The following is a 12,178-nucleotide window of genomic DNA, read 5'->3' as shown; positions in this document are numbered from 1 at the left end:
CTAAAGTTACCCGCTTAAAGCGACTGTTTGCTTTGCTGCATTCCTCGCGGACTGAAGAGCGTCGGTTCCGGTTTCACGGCCTCGAAAAAGACGAAAAAAAATACCCCCCACACACAACTGAGTCGATCAGGCAGCCATGAACGCTCCCGTGTTTTCCGCCTGTGCAGTCGGTGGACTGACGACAGGTTTACGTTTGACGTTTCTGACAGCCAATCAGAAGTTGAGACTTACTTTTTTAACCAATCAGAAGAATGAAAACAGTTCGAAACGTCAGATAGAATTACCAAATAAGTGAAAAAAAAAAAAAAATATATATATATATATATATATATATATATATATATATATATATATTATATTAATAATTTATCATTCATCGATATTTATATATTTTAAAAATATATAATATATGAGTTTAAAACAATAAAATGTCCCACCACCTTTTAATAAACAAAATATAAAATTAAACACCAACATTTGAAACAAGTTTAATATATGAACATTTGAATCCAACAAACGTGTGATGATAAAATACAAATACATTTTTTTCTTATTTGTACATGTAAACAGCTAAACAGGCACATGTCCTCAAGAGCAAAAAAAATTTAAATAAAAATGTCTGCATAAAATGAATGAAATACAAACAAGAAATCCATGTATGAGAAATATAACAAAAATTAAGACATTTTTTTAACTATAGAGCTGATTTTTGATTAATTTGTTTTTAAATGCAAGTCAGCACATGGGCTATATTATATAAATGAAACAAAAAGATAACCCTCACCCACAGTTAAATGTTACAAAAAATCTGACCTTTTATCAAAACCTAAAGCATCTATTGATGTTTTTAAATTGAAGTAAATTGGTAGATTTACATATGAACATAGAAACAGAATTTCTGTGAAGAACCAGAAAATTGGGTAACAGGCAACATCACAACCTAAGTTCAGTTAAAACAACAATCATAAAAATATTTTTAAAACGCTAATTTCTAAATATCTAAACAAAATCAAACATGCTTCTTAGGCTGTGCAAACTTGGTTTGAAATATCCCCTAAGCTAAATCCTTCCCTCGTTCAGCTCTCATTCAGACTCCTTTTTTCAAAATACACAGAGATTTTCTTCATGGTCTTTAACCAACTCGAGTCAACTCGAATCTGGAACAACAAAAGAGGAAAAGTCAGGCATGATACTCGTTATAAGAGTTTAAATCTTTAGATTAAAAACACAAAAACATGATTTTTTCCCCCCGACAAACAGAAAAAGTCGTGAATGCAAATAATTCTATTTTCGTGGAACTACAGTTGAAGTAAAAGGCGGACATGCTGATCATTTGTGTAAAAAGGTGAATCTGCTCCTAAACCAGGGAGCCGTGGACTTACTGGTGAAGTCTGTGCTTTTCCATCTGGTCTTTTAAAGTAACTGGGCTTCCTGAGAGCAGCAGGACTTTCAGGACTATTCTTCATCTTTTGGCTCATTTCTGACAGCCAGTTAGTCGCTCTGGGAAAGCGGTTCTCCTTTCCAGCCTGTCTGAAGGAATCTTGTTTGCCTTTATCTGTGCGACAGTCTGTTTGTCCTGAGTTCTCCTGAACTGGGCGACAGACTTCAGACTGGACGCGGCTTCTCTTGGCCGTGGGGTAGAGTCCAGTTTCACAGTCACGCTGGTTGGCGTCCTCACAGTGCTGAGATGACTGTTCATCGGTTTCCAGCTTCCGTTTGGTTCGGGGCTGATCTGAAGAGGTGCTACTCTCTGGGCTTGAAGGAAGAAAAGGGACCTGACCTGGAGACTCGTGGGTTGGAGAAAGCCACTTTTCAATGGAGGACGCTCTGTGATGAGCAGCAGGCGGCTTAGAACGGATGGGTGATGTGGTGTTGGAGGGGAGAGGCAGATCGGCTCCACTGGGGGCACAGGCAGCAAGCAGAGGTGAGGGGAGACCAGAAAGACTCCTCACTTCCCAGTCTTTCAAAGGCGTCGTTTCAGGTCTGAGTGAAAGACCTGAACAGCAAAAGTCACACCAGTTCAGCTCAAACCATTAGCCTACTCAATCATGTAGTGCAGCTTTAATGTTTTTGCCGGTGTTGCTCAGAAAGTGATAACTGGATTTTCATCTAGAACTAATTCAATATGGTCGCCACAGATAAACAACAAGTACGTACTGGTGGGAAGTTTAGGTCGTGCCCAGCCTACAAGGTTGGCCTCCCCCACCGATGACTGTGGATCATCAGTTTCCCTGTGAAGTCTCCATATCCGGACAGTGTGATCATCGGAGCAGGAAGCAATCTGTCAACAGAGCAGAGGGGGTAAAAAAAGTAACTTTTTAAAACATAAAAATAATCAATCAAAACAGTTCAAATGTGAAAAAATAAACATTCTTGGTTAAGAAATTTTGTATTAAAACATTACATTCTGGTTCATCACCCTGAGGTTTAAAAACATACTTTGGCAAAATCCGTTGGACACCAAGCGACAGATGTCACTTCCTCGCTGTGACCCTGAAGCGTCATGGGAGGACGTTGAGGATCAGAAATCTGAAATGTTATCAAGTAGTTTTTATGCTCTGCTCTTTGATAGAATCAACACGAGGAGAGAAAAAAAAAAAAAAGATTTAGGCGCTGGCGTAAGGCGGTACCTTCCAGATGTGAACGTTGTTGTCACTCGAGCCACTGGCCAGGAACTGGTCGTTGGGGCTGATGGTGGACTTCACATAAAACGAGGAGTTCTGGTGTCCACTGAAAACTGCCACTGTGTGAGCAAACGTGATTCAGAACTTCAGGCATTAAAGCCGCTATAACAAATCTACACAACAAGCTAGGCTTCAACCTCAAACACAGTCACGAAACACTCATCCCTCCCCTCGAGTATCTTCCCTAAGGCTCTTCTGCTGGAACTGGAAACCCACTACGATGGACAAAACGAGATATTGCTAAACACCAGTCGCTGTTTTCTAGGTCCAAACGTCTTTTGTTGTCTGTGATTTCAAATGGTGTTTATATTTTCAGAACTTTGGTAGATTGTCTAAAAGTTGAAGTGGTAGCAGCCGGCTGTTTCTCCTTTTCTGATATTATTGAGTGGAGAACCTCTCACACCAGTGGTGTTCTGTTGCTAAATACGTCAGTGCGTAAAGAATGGAGAACCCAGGAAAGTGTGGTGGTTCTGACAACTGGATGGTCCTATGGTTGCTTTTGGTCCGAAGCATGTTATTGGCCCTCCGCCAATCAGACAAATGTAAGAGAACATTTTATTAATTTTTTTATTATTTTATTAAATTTATTTATTTGTTATAAATGCAGGGGACTGTTCTGTTCTGGTCCTGCTGGACCTGACTGCAGCCTTTGACACTGTTGACCATCACCTGCTACTGGAGAGGCTGAGAGACTGGGTAGGCCTATCAGGATCTGCTCTGGAGTGGTTCTCCTCTTATCTCTCTGAGCGCTCCTTTTCTGTGGCCGTCTCCAAGTTTAGGTCCTCCACCACCTCTCTTACCCATGGTGTCCCACAAGGTTCTGTGCTGGGGCCTCTGCTCTTCCTCCTCTATCTGCTTCCTCTTCAGCGCATCCTGAGCTCCTTCAAAGTAATCTCCTACCATCTTTATGCAGATGACATCCAACTGTACATCTCCTTTAAGCCCCATGAGATGTCTAAGCTGCAGCTGTTACACACCTGCTTAGACTCTACGAAAACCTGGATGGCTGGAAGCTTTCTTCAGCTGAATGAAGATAAGACTGAGAACCTCATCTGTGCCCCAGACAAGCTGGTTCCCAAAGTCAGAGACTCTCTTGGTCAGCTTGCTTCTCACACCAAACGTTCCGTCAGGAATCTTGGCGTGACCTTTGACCCAGCTCTCACCCTGGATTCTCATGTCAGTTCTCTTGTTCGCTCTTCCTTCTTCCATCTCAGGAACATTGCTAAGCTGAGTCCCATTCTGTCCTCCTCTGAACTTGAGACAGTTATCCACACCTTCATCTCCTCACACTTAGACTACTTTAACTCTCTTTTCACGTGTCTGAGCAGAACCTCCCTGAACCGTCTACAGCTGGTTCAGAATGCCTGTGCTCGGCTTCTGACCATGTCCTCCAAACACACCCACATCACTCCGCTTCTCCTCCAGCTTCACTGGCTGCCAGTCAACTTCGGGGTTCATTTCAAGATCCTGGTTCTGGTCTATAGGGCCTTACATGGACAAGCACCATCTTACATTGATGATCTTCTTAGTCCCTACACCCCCAGCAGGTCCCTGAGGTCCAGTGATCAAAGCCTACTGGTTGTGCAGCACCAGGCTAAAGACCAAAGGTGACAGATCATTTGCTGCTGTGGCCCCCAGACTCTGGAACTCTCTCCCCCTGAGCCTGAGATCAGTGGACTCAGTGGACTCCTTCAAAAAGCAGCTGAAGACTCACTTGTTCAAGCTGGCTTTTGTATGACCTTCTTCACCACTCTCTCTTTATTCTGCTCTCCCCATCTATTCCACCTTCCTCAGGATCCACTGATTTCCCTCTTTCCTGTTCACTCTCTCTCTCTTTCTTAACATTTTTTCTTTTAAATCGCAATTGCTTATTCTTGCTCATTTTAAATATATTTTTGAACATTTTTGAAATGCTTTTTTATATTTTTACAATTTTTATATTTTTTGTTATTGGTTTTTGTGAAGCTCCTCGTGATTTTTATCTTGAGAGGCGCTATAGAAATGATATTTTTTCTTTCTTTCTTTTCTTTCTTGTTGTGACAAGATCTGAAGATTTAAGTTTCCAAAAAAAAAAACAACTAAAAAGCATCTCAACTTCTCCCTTCTGGTGCTCTGCTCCCCGCCAAAGTAAAAGCACAAACCCTTAGCACCATCTAGTGATTTAAAAGCAGTAAGGAGAAAACGGTCTCTGTGCCAAAGATATAAAACCTGTCCTTGTTACCTGGTGATGTTTTAATCCCACACACGTTAAACATGTAGATGTTGTCATCTGTGCAATTGCACATGACGTTGGATCTCGAGGAGTCCAGAACGAGTCCGGAATAACCTGCAACATTAATTTCAGTTCATTTGGAGTCTTTTGGATATATATTTATATATTATTAATATGTTGATCTTTACAGAGCAGGACCGACCCAGACGCATGCGTGTGCAGGTGCCAGAGTATGGATAAGTCTGCAGAGGAACGGGATCGTGGCGACATGGGCTGTAGCTCTTCCTCAGATCCCACATTTTTATTACTCTGAAAGGGTGGGTGGGGTCATTTTTATGGTCAATTTTATTTTGACGAGCTGAAGAGTTGTGCGTTTACCCATCAACAGCTCCTGAAGAGATGAGTGTGTGTTGATCCCGAAACAAAACCACAGTCACACTCTGCTGAGTATCCTGGGAAAACAAAGATAAGAGATTTTTGTCGTACCAGGGAAAAAAAAGATAATTCAGAAACTCACCACACTCGGAGCCATCCCACGTATGCTGCTCCGTCTCTTCTTCCACTTAGGAGGAGGATGCAACTCTGCTTTGTTGTGAGCGCCGCTGATCTGTTTGACCTGCTTGTAAAAGCCATCTGAGAACGAGACACAAATCACGAGAAACACACCAAGAACATTAATCACCCAAATGCATTTACTTGCCAACAACTGAAGCATTTGCAGCAGAAGTTCCTAACCTTTTTGGCTGCACCTTATGTCCCAGACCATAATATTTCCATCTCTTCCTCCAGTGCAGAAAACAGCTGTTTGTCAGAAGAAAATGCAACAATTATTGGATGTTGTAGGAACTATCGACGTTTCTTCACAAGATCTTCTGTAACGAATCTGAGGGAATCACCAACTGAAGACACAATTTTACTGAAAGACTTGCGAAGAGGATCCTTCATGTCCTTCACTTTGTGATCTGTCTTCTTTTGTCCAATCAGCTCTAGACACTCTACACTAATGTCTGTCCTTGATGTAGGTAAACTGCTGAGTCTTGACCTGATGAGTTGGCTCTTCTGCAATAGGCCATCCTTTTGTGTAGCTGCGGTTTCGCCGGTGTAGAACATTCATGCTACTCTCCACTTCCTACACGTAGACAATAGCCACAAAGAAAAGAACCAGGACACCTCCGCATTTCCATCTGTAGACGTTATCTTTGTATTTGAAATAAGTGACGAAAAGGCATGGATGTTATCGGTCACCAAGAAGCTACATGAATGGATAATAGAGGAGATTACGCGCTACACGACAGACCTTCAAAGTTAAAGCCTCATTGGTCCTCACACACTGGTGAAATTCATCTCCGCATTTGACCCATCCCATGGGATGTGGTGAGCTGCAGCGGTGGCTGCGCTCAGGAACTATTTGGTGGTTTAACCCCCAATCCAACCCCTTAGCAGGGAGGCGTTTGTATGACCAGACCGGGATTTGAACCGCAATCTCCCAGTTCCAGGGAGGACACTCTTCCACTAGACCACTGAGAACATATCTTTCTGCAAATACTAAAGATGTCGCGCCTGCTCTGCCCTTTCTTACAGCTTTGCTGTTGAGTCTCCAATAGAAATTGCTGTTCAGTAGAACACCAATATCCCTCCATATCTTCTTCCACAATGGAACCAGGGTTTGACATAATACATCCATCATCTTTTGCTTATCCGTGGTCGGGTCATGGGGGCAGCAGCCTGAGCAGAGACGTCCAGACTTCCCTCTCCCCAGCCACTTGGGCCAGCTCCTCCGAGGAATCCCACGACATTCCCTGGCCAGCCGAGAGACACGATAAATGACCCGCACTTGTAGAGCGCCTTTCAGAGTCAGAGGAATTAAAAGTGCTTTACATTACAGTGTAACATTCATCAATTCACACACTGGTGGTGATGAGCTAAAATGTATCTCAACTGGCTTCTCTTGATGTGGAGGAGCAGTGGCTCTACTCCGAGCCCCTCCCGGTAAACCAAGCTTCTCGCCCCATCTCTAAGAGAGCCCAGACACCGTGCAGAGAAAACTCAGTTTGGCCACTTGTATCCACAATCTCGTTCTTTTGGTCACTACCCAAAGCTTGAAGAGCACGTCACCCCTCCATTGGCTACCGTTAGCTGCACACATCAGATTCAAATTGCTAACGGTAGCATACGAAGTCCTGGATGGTACGGCTCCCATCTACTAGAATCCTCTTATAAAGGTGTACGTCGTGGCCCGGCTGCTCTGGTCATCGAATGGTCGTCACGCTCAGGACAATCCAGACTCTTCATGTGTCGTTCCACAGATGTGGAATGCCCTGCCAAGCACTACCAGAACAATCCTTTTGGTTTTAAAGAAATTCCTGAAGATCCAGATTTTCTGAGAACATCTTCCAAACTAGCACCCTCCCAACACCCGTCCTCCACTCTACTGTCCATCCTTATTCACTTCCCTTTGTGATTCATTATGCTGTCTCACTGCCACCTAGGATTGATTGATTAGTATTTATTGTTAGCCTCAAGGGCAACCTGCTGGCTTCATTATCGCTTGTAAGTCACTTTGGACAAAAGGTGTCTGCTAAATACGTAAACATAAACAAGACTGAGCGGTAAACCGGGAGCTTTGCTTTGCGGCTCAGCTCTCTCTTTACCACGACAGACCAGTGCAATGCCCAGTACAGCTGGGATTATTGACATATTCCCAGTTCTTCAAAACAACTTCAACAAATGAGGAGCAGAGTCCCCCTGGGTGCTCCCGACAACTCGTTCAGACAACATTTCGGTCTCACACCAAGGTCTGTAGTCACTGATCCAGGGGTTGTGGAGGTGTCCAACTGTGTCTTCTCAAGTTTCTTTCATATTAAAATCAGCCTGGATTGTGTTCTGGAAAAGTCAAAGAACATAACCCACAGTGCCACTCGCTTTGATCGTTGGAAGTGTGTGATGATGTCTTCAACTACAGCTGCATGATGATAATGATGTATGATGTTACTGCAACAGATGGAGATTTCTTAGGCAGGGCTTCTTCCAGAGCAATGGAACCTTCACCTGGGTCAGGCTAAGGTTGACCAATCCCACATAGGTGCTTCGGCCGTTCCTTGAGGACTTTGGATTTGAAACCATCTGGTTATGCAGCTTTAATCAAGTTTAGTGTCTCCATTTGCCTCTTCATCGAACTGCAGAAGACAGACAGGTGCCAGGAAGGAGGCAAACGGAGCCTTTCCTGATGTGGTTGACAATGATGAGGAAACCGCAGCAGCTGGAAGATAAAACGGTTGAGGTGTGTTGGGAATCTGGACGAAGGGACAGTAGATGCGTTTGGCTGGGGACCAGAGAGGAGAGCGCTGAACTGAAGCTTTTAAAGAACGAGCCAAGTTCATTCAAGCTTCAGCTTGGGAACTCCTCATCAATTCATATCTACACTTTGATTTACTCTTTACTCCACAATGATTCCATGTCTCCCTCCCTTAAGGTTCTTCTTTTAGAGTTCTTTCAGTTCACATTTGACCCAGGGTTTGTTGTTGGGGTGGCACCTCACTGTTCTTGACCTTTGGTTGATTCTTCATCACTACCTTCTCCTCATTCAGCTCCATCAATTCTGCCTTTCCCGGGATCCACTGATCACTTACTTATTCGTTTTCCTTTTCCTCACATTTTTTCATCACAAACTTTGTACTTCTCCTAATTTTATGATTTTTTTAATCTTGTGATTTTTTTTCTTGAGAAGTGCCATATAATCCTCAAAATCTCCCTGTGATCATCTCCTCACAGTTCCTCTGGTCACAGGTTGACTCTAGACAAGGGGTGTTGCACAAAGGGCAGAGAAAGACAAGATAAGGATCCACGATGCCAGGAGCTGGATGCATCCTCGACGTTGGCAAATAGCAAATCCAGCGGGTTTTTTTCCTCTGGTGGAGAAGCGGACATGCTGCTGAAATCTTGGCAGTGCAGCAGAGAGAAGCATGGTGAAAATATCCAGATAATACCACAGATGCTTTTGGGGGTTATGTCTGTAACGTAGCAACAACTGTGCTGATGACATCACATGCAGAGTGAGCAGGAGATGATGCTGGAATGTATACTACTACCACGACAACACTGATGAAGTCTCGGCTTCATTTTCAGACATGCTTTTTCACAGTAGTGAGCTGTAGATTGCACCATCTGTTGTTGACAATTAATGTTTAAAAACAACAATAAAATAAAATTATGCAACAGATCTTGGGCCATTTAATTTGCCCCCCCCCCCCCACACACACACACACACACACACTCATTTATTTTGAATAAATATTTTCCTCAACTAAAGCGAAGAATGTGATACACCTGAAATGATCAGTGCAAAGTTGATGTATAGACAATTCAGGACAAGCCCTTTCTGCATCACCTACAGAGTGGTTTCCATGGTAACATGACACACATCTCTCTCTCTCTCTCTCTCTCTCTCTCTCTCTCTCTCTCTCTCTCTCTCTCTCTCTCTCTCTCTCTCTCTCTCTCTCTCTCTCTCTCTCTCTCTCTCTCTCTCTCTCTCTCTCTCTCTCTCTCTCTCTCTCTCTCTCTCTCTCTCTCTCTCTCTCTCTCTCTCTCTCTCTCTCTCTCTCTCTCTCTCTCTCTCTCTCTCTCTCTCTCTCTCTCTCTCTCTCTCTCTCTCTCTCTCTCTCTCTCTCTCTCTCTCTCTCTCTCTCTCTCTCTCTCTCTCTCTCTCTCTCTCTCTCTCTCTCTCTCTCTCTCTCATCACAGTTGTCGTTTTTTGCTTATTCAAAACACATTTTTAATTATTTTCTAAAATCGTGATTTTATCTTGAGAGGCGCTATAGAAAAGATCATTTTCTTTCTTTCTTTAATATTTTCAGCTCATCTCGTTTAATAACAATGACCGTCAAGATTAAACGCTGAAAAGGTGACAGGTAAATATTTACTCCTGGAGTCTGATTTTTCTGATATCAGAAACAAAACAACAACTATAAAATGAATTCATTCTAAAACATTATGCATACATTTCTTCAGAATGATCCACAGAAACGTGAAAGCAGCCCAGAGCTGGACTCAACACCACAGCGCAGCATTTGTGTAAAATCTACCTTTTTCCCCCGGAGCAAATGCAACAGACTTGAGGCTGCAGAGGTGACCTTTGAAACTCCCTAAAAGCTCCCCAGACTTCACATCCCACAGCCTGGCCATCTGGTCACCAGCAGCAGTCACCTGATGAAGGCAGAACATGTTAGAAAAAGATTCACTGGTATTAGAATAAATTATTTTAAAAAAAACTAAGTTCTGTTACACAGAGCTTGAATAAGTAGTTGAAATTATAGCATTTATACCAGCTGAGGCTCTCCTGGCACCCATGCAATGTCAAAGACAGCATTCTCATGAGCTAGCCATTCTGTAAAGTTCACATTCAGTTAGAAAACATCATCTGTACACACACAGAAGTAATTATGGAGCGATGTTCAAGTACCTTTAAGAAGAGGGTTTTCCTGGCTCTCTGTGTTGTAGATCCGAACAATCCCTTCTTCATTCGCTGCTGCAAGAATATTTTGCAGCTCAGCACCTAAAAGGAGATGCATTTAGTTTTAAAAATAAGGGAACATTGCCGTATTCCAGTATTTTCACATCATGCAAATAGATTACTGGAGGAGAAGGTCAATCCAAACGGTGGCATGGAGTCGCCCATGTTCCCATAAGAGATGTGCTCATCTTGTCGGGCACACTGGTAGCCTCCCAGCAGGAAGCTGAGGGGGATTCTGGAGCAGGAGTCTGCATGGAGAGCTGCACAGATGGAAACCATGGTAAATCAGAGCAATCGGATTCATGAACGCTGACTCCTAAATGAACTTTGGACTGTATATTCCTCAGAAATGTAGTTAAATTTTTCTGTTTGTACCCTTTTTATTTGTTTATTGTATGAGAGAGGGAGCCTGGAGCCATGGACGTAATTTTTTTTTTGGGGGGGGGGACATGTCAAGTTTTGACCCCTGCACTTTTTACCATCCAAAAACAATATTACGCTATATTAAATTGACACTGGTTGAGCTCTAGGACTAAGCGGAAAACAACCGTTTGTGTTGAAGCCTGTTTCCCATTAGAGCATACTGTAAAGATCCCCCCACTTCTAAAGTGAAAATTACATCCATACCTGGAGCTAAAGGCTGTACCTGCCCTTTTAAGGTATGTGAAAAGCCAACGTATATAAATGCAGTGATCAAAAAGATCTGCAATGGGAGTGGTACCGGTTTGATTCCTGCTCACTCCAAACTGCCTTTAGGCAGCACACTTCACACACCTTGCTATTTCACCTCTGTAAGTCGCCTTGTATAATAGTATAATGCATAAACATAAAAAACACCGAGAACGAACACAAAGAAACACAAAAAAAGGATTTTTAGCTATTTCACTCTTTGCTGGTTATTTTGATGGTGATCACAGATAATGTTAAAGCTCAGCTAAATAAAAGTTTAGTTAGGGAATAATTATTAAATTGTGCTGGCATAAAATGTTTGAAAATACTAAAGAAACCGCAGGATGACGTAGCATTTACGTCATATGCTGATTTCAGTTGGCTTTTTGAACATTTCTTCTCTCAAAGATAAAGAACCAGAACGAGACAGCCATCTAAGATTAAACAGCTATATAGATTTTTCTATGCCAAACACAAAGGTTGATTTTTTTTCCCTATCAAGCTAAAAGCTACCAGCAGTTACAGATCTCAAAGTCCCCTAAGCGCATCGTGGCTCACCATTTTGCCTCCGTCGACCCACTTCTCTGTCAACAACAGAACGGAAAAGCACTCCCATCATCCAGTACAGAGACGATCTGAAAGAAACACTTAGAAGTTGGTCAGATCGTGAACTGGGGGTCTCCTCTTGTCTGTAGCTGCTGATTATATTTCCCGCGTATTGATCAACTAAGGGGAAGAACCAAATTACGCGCGAAGCGTTTTATTCAACTTCTATTGGCACGTTGGTGCCGCGGTTCAAAGGTCGACTTCCTTAACGGGATCGTTTCCGCTTCTGCTTCCTTTCAGGGGAAAATCCTTCAAAATAAAAGAACCACGCAGGCACGTAAACAAAAACAAACATGCGAACGACAGCATAAAAAAATACACGAAGATCACTGAGATGGAGTCATCGACGACCAAGCAGAGCTTTTTACTAGCCATGAAAAAGTATAGAAACACATATGGTTAAATAATAGCATTTTTAAATAAACCACAAATAATGATCTGTATCAGTCGAGAAAACATTCTCTCTATTTGAAATAACTGCAGAAACTCTTTTTTAAT

General features: G+C 42.7%; 1 protein-coding gene across 1 annotated transcript; it reads right to left on the bottom strand.

Moving 5' to 3' along the window:
* Positions 1 to 474: 474 nt before the first annotated feature.
* On the bottom strand, positions 475 to 11,903 carry dtl (denticleless E3 ubiquitin protein ligase homolog (Drosophila)). Its single transcript, XM_070548770.1, has 15 exons — positions 11,633 to 11,903; positions 10,528 to 10,665; positions 10,355 to 10,447; positions 10,218 to 10,279; positions 9,978 to 10,098; positions 5,632 to 5,697; positions 5,414 to 5,529; positions 5,275 to 5,348; positions 5,099 to 5,205; positions 4,906 to 5,010; positions 2,631 to 2,743; positions 2,440 to 2,529; positions 2,158 to 2,281; positions 1,383 to 1,996; positions 475 to 1,157 (listed from the first exon to the last, which is right to left on the bottom strand). Exons 1-15 carry the CDS (start codon positions 11,691 to 11,693, stop codon positions 1,077 to 1,079), a joined length of 1,965 nt encoding a protein of 654 aa, XP_070404871.1. The 5' UTR covers positions 11,694 to 11,903; the 3' UTR covers positions 475 to 1,076.
* Positions 11,904 to 12,178: the final 275 nt, after the last annotated feature.

The sequence above is a fragment of the Nothobranchius furzeri genome, chromosome 2 (genome assembly GCF_043380555.1).
Source record: "Nothobranchius furzeri strain GRZ-AD chromosome 2, NfurGRZ-RIMD1, whole genome shotgun sequence".
Taxonomy (NCBI): domain Eukaryota; kingdom Metazoa; phylum Chordata; class Actinopteri; order Cyprinodontiformes; family Nothobranchiidae; genus Nothobranchius; species Nothobranchius furzeri.
The sequence above is the reverse complement of the archived record's forward strand: the minus strand, read 5'-3'. Positions and strand labels throughout refer to the sequence as shown.